Source organism: Cyphomyrmex costatus, unplaced genomic scaffold (assembly GCF_001594065.2).
Source record: "Cyphomyrmex costatus isolate MS0001 unplaced genomic scaffold, Ccosl1.0 scaffold188, whole genome shotgun sequence".
Taxonomy (NCBI): Eukaryota; Metazoa; Arthropoda; class Insecta; order Hymenoptera; family Formicidae; genus Cyphomyrmex; species Cyphomyrmex costatus.
The window spans coordinates 98,101-102,189 of record NW_017275910.1 but is presented as its reverse complement, the minus strand read 5'-3'; the positions used below and the strand labels follow the sequence as shown (position 1 = coordinate 102,189).

Here is a 4,089-nt window from a genome sequence, read left to right as displayed (position 1 = left end):
GCGAAATAGGCGAAGTACTAGACTGTGCTCTTTCTCTTTTCATCCTTCTTTCGCTCTGTCAAAACGCACTAGATTAACCTAGATTTATTTGCGTCACACTCCAATGAATGCATTGAAGTGAGTAAGAACTATTGTAGGAGCATGTTGGAGAATGAGACACGAATAAATGTACTAATGCAATAAAATAATCTAAACTTAATGGAAATTAATACAAATAAATTGTAAATATATTGGTAAATAAAGAAATAAATGTAAAATAATTAAGAAAAATATTAAATTATCTGAAAAATATATATTTATGTAGAGAAATATTATATAATTGTAAATTTGTAAATATATGCTATGTATATACATATTATCAGAAAGTTGATATAAAAAAAAATTTATAATATATATTATATATTATATATATAATGTGTGTGCAAAAAAATAAATATAAAATACAACAAATAAAAAATGTAATATATTTAGAAGATAATTTAAATTAATAAATAATATCATATACTGAAATAATTTTGATAATAATTATGCCAAGACATACTATATATTATATATATACTTATACAATAATACAAAAATATTGTATGTTAAAATATTAAAAAAGGGAAATTTTTTATTAATGAATTGTTTAAAGGGAACATTGAATAAAGAGAGAGCAATAAAGAAGGAGAAAATGAGATAGGGCAACCTATTTATTTCGCGCATGCGCATTGTTACTACATATACTGTGCTAGTGCGTTTTGACAGAGCGAAAGAAGGATGAAAAGAGAAAAAGCACAGTCTAGTACTTCGCCTATTTCGCGCATGCGCACTCCATTTTAGGCAACACTAACATCAAAGGTGCCGACAGAGAGTTGCGCTACTGTATATACTGTGCCGCCGGCAAGATACGCGTATTTGAGATAGACGGCGTTAATTACAGTCAAGCATGGGAGCTGCTTGAACGTTCGTATGAGGTCAAGCGGGTACTTATTTCGCGGCACCTTTCGTTGATTCTGAATATGCCTACGTTGGAAAGGGAATCTACAAGCGGTTTTTCTAAACTCGCGGATGATGCGCAACAACATGTTGTTTCGTTAAAGGCGTTAGAGGTTTCCGTCAGCCCTGAAACGATAGTACATTTTTCGGAGAGCAAACTCCCGAGGTCCGCGTTACAGCGTTGGGAGATGAGTCTCGTCAAAGACGAATTTCCCAAAGCTGACCAAATGTACGAATTTCTCTACAAGTTAGCTGTTTGCGCGTCAAAGCGAGAAAGGGCAAAGGCATTAGATTCAGAGAAAAAGGGAGACGAGCCCTCGGCAAAGAAGAAACGGAATCAATCCGCGAATCAAGCGTTCACTTTGAGCACATCGCGTGATTGCGTAGTGTGCAAAACGAAGCGTCATCCTTTATACTCATGCGTCAAGTTCAAGGAACTTCCCGTGGATAAACGTATCGAAGTAGTGAAGAGAGCGCGAGTTTGTTATAATTGTCTACGATCACATCCGGGTTTCGCTTGTAAGTTTTCGAACTGTTCAGTATGCCAGAAACGGCACAATACCCTGCTGCACAAAAACGATTATCCAGGCGCGAATAAGTTAAACGCTTCTAAAACTGTTTCTGTAAGCACGGATTGACAAATCGCAACGACCGGTTGCAAAGCGACGAGTCTCGCGACATTAAATATTTCCGCTCCGCAGTTGATGACGAGCGCACTGGTATACATACATAATCGCAAACGTTCACCAATCAAATGTCATGTTTTGTTAGACACATGCGCTAGTGCTAATTTTATTTCAGAAACGATTATGAAACGCTTAGACGTGCCAGTAGTTAAGCATTCGTCATCGATCGGCGCAATTAATAGCATGAGCACGGTATCAAGCAAGAGGTATGGTTCAGATTACTATACAATCTATTTATGATGGTTTTCCAAGCAATTAACATGTTTGACTATACCGGCGATTTCGGATTTAGTGCCGGCCGAGGTTTTCCCTCGCAGTTCCATCAGCGTGCCTTCAAACATTCGATTGGCTGATCCGGAATTCCACTTGCCACGTCCGGTCGATCTACTAATCGGTGCCGGAGCGACGTTGTCGTTATTTGCAACGATCGTGAATACTAATCGGTGCCGGAGCGACGTTGTCGTTATTTGCAATCGGTCAAATAAACCTGTCGAAGGAAGGTTACGATTTATATCTCCAAAAAACGCGTTTAGGTTGGGTGGTAGCTGGAGGACCATCCCCGCAGAATCCTAAAAATCTAGTATGCCATTTAACGAACTTAGAGAATTTATTATCCAAATTTTGGGAAATTGAGGAGGTCGCGTTGGATAAACCGCTATCGGAAGAAGAAATTGAATGCGAGGAACACTTTTTGAAAACGGTTTCACGGAACGTGGACGGCCGATACATTGTGCGGTTACCATTTCGCAAGATAGACCAGCATATGTATAGGCGAATCGCGAGCTATTGCTTTTAAACGTTTATTATCTTTAGAACGCAAACTAGAAACTAACATAACCTTAAAAACTGCCTTCATACAAGTGTTAGAGGAGTATTTAAAATTAGGGCACATGTCCCGTGTTAGTGATTCTGCGGAAAAGGGGTACTACATGCCGCACCACGCGGTAATCAAAGACGCGAGTAATACCACTAAGGTGAGGGTGGTTTTCGATGCATCCGCGAAAACAAATATTGGGAAATCCTTGAATGATTTATTAATGGTAGGACCAACCATCCAAAATAAATTAGTATCACACTTACTCCGGTTCCGTTTTTATAACTATGTTGTGACAGCGGATATTGAAAAGATGTATCGTCAAGTGTGGATACACGAAGAAGATCGATGTTATCAGCGTATCCTTTGGCGCGTAGATGGTAAGGTGGAAACCTTTCAATTAAACACGTTTACGTTCGGCGTTTCTTCCTCGCCGTTTTTGGCAATTCGCACGATTCAGAAACTCGCGGAAGATGAGTGCCACACATATCCTAGGTCAGCGGAGATTTTCAAGCGGCATTTATATGTGGATGACTTGTTGACCGGTGCCGATACAGTATATGAAGCGCGTGCAGTTCGAGACGAGATTATTGCGTTATTGGCTCGAGGTTTTATTATCAGACAATGGGCATCGAACGACGAACGCATTGTTAGCGATTTGGCCTCTAATGTATTGCACGCGAATCTGATATTGGACGAAAATCGAGCTTTAAAAACACTTGGCGTAACGTGGAGCACGCGTGACGACAGAATATATTACTCGGCTAATCCAATCAAGATCATAGAAATATTAACAAAGAGATACATTTTATCTGAGATTGCGAAAATATATGATCCATTAGGTTTATTAGGCCCGGTAATAATGTATGTTAAAAAATTGATTCAAGACTTGTGGCGGTCCGGATTGCAGTGGGACGAATCCGTTCCACAAAGCATTCACACCCAATGGTCACAGTTTACGAGACAATGGGAAGCGATGGATGAGATCTCCTTTGAGAATATTGGTCTCCGACTGTCAGAACATACAATTACACGGTTTTTGTGATGCTAGAAGCGTTCCTGCGGAACTCAGGGAGATGTTGCCGTCAGATTATTATTGTAAAGGAGAGTAGTTTGATTTTTGATTGCTATCACAAATCCACTTTGTCAGGAAGATACCTTAATTTTCATTCTCATCATCCTACGTGTCATAAAAGAGGTGTTATATATGGTGTTGTGGATAAAATTTTACGAGTGTGTCATCCAACTTTTCAAAGAAATAATTTAGTAGATGCCATTAATATTTTTTTACAAAATGGATATCCTCTTCAATTTATATTTTTTACAATTCACAATAGGTTAAAATACCATATTAATAATATTAATTCTAATAATAATAATATTCCAGATAAATTTTTCGCTATTCCTTTTATTAACAATGTTTCTGAAAAGTTTAAATCTGTTGCTAATGTTACACTGCAAGCTTGCTTATACTATTCCGAATACATTAAAAAATTACATTACAAGAGGTAAAGATAAGTTGGATTACACACACAATCAAAATGTTGTATATAAAATATCCTGTGAGAATTGTGAAGCTAGCTATGTAGGACAAATTAAGAGACAATTAAA

General features: G+C 37.9%; 1 protein-coding gene across 1 annotated transcript; it reads left to right on the top strand.

Moving 5' to 3' along the window:
• The first annotated feature begins 2,554 nt into the window (after positions 1–2,554).
• On the top strand, positions 2,555–3,523 carry LOC108772376 (uncharacterized). Its single transcript, XM_018537896.1, has one exon. The coding sequence runs from the start codon at positions 2,555–2,557 to the stop codon at positions 3,521–3,523; it is 969 nt and encodes a 322-aa protein (XP_018393398.1).
• Positions 3,524–4,089: the final 566 nt, after the last annotated feature.

Excerpts from the sequence above, each read along its gene's own strand:
- LOC108772376 (XM_018537896.1), top strand. The coding sequence starts at position 2,555 with ATGTCCCGTGTTAGTGATTCTGCGGAAAAGGGGTACTACATGCCGCAC.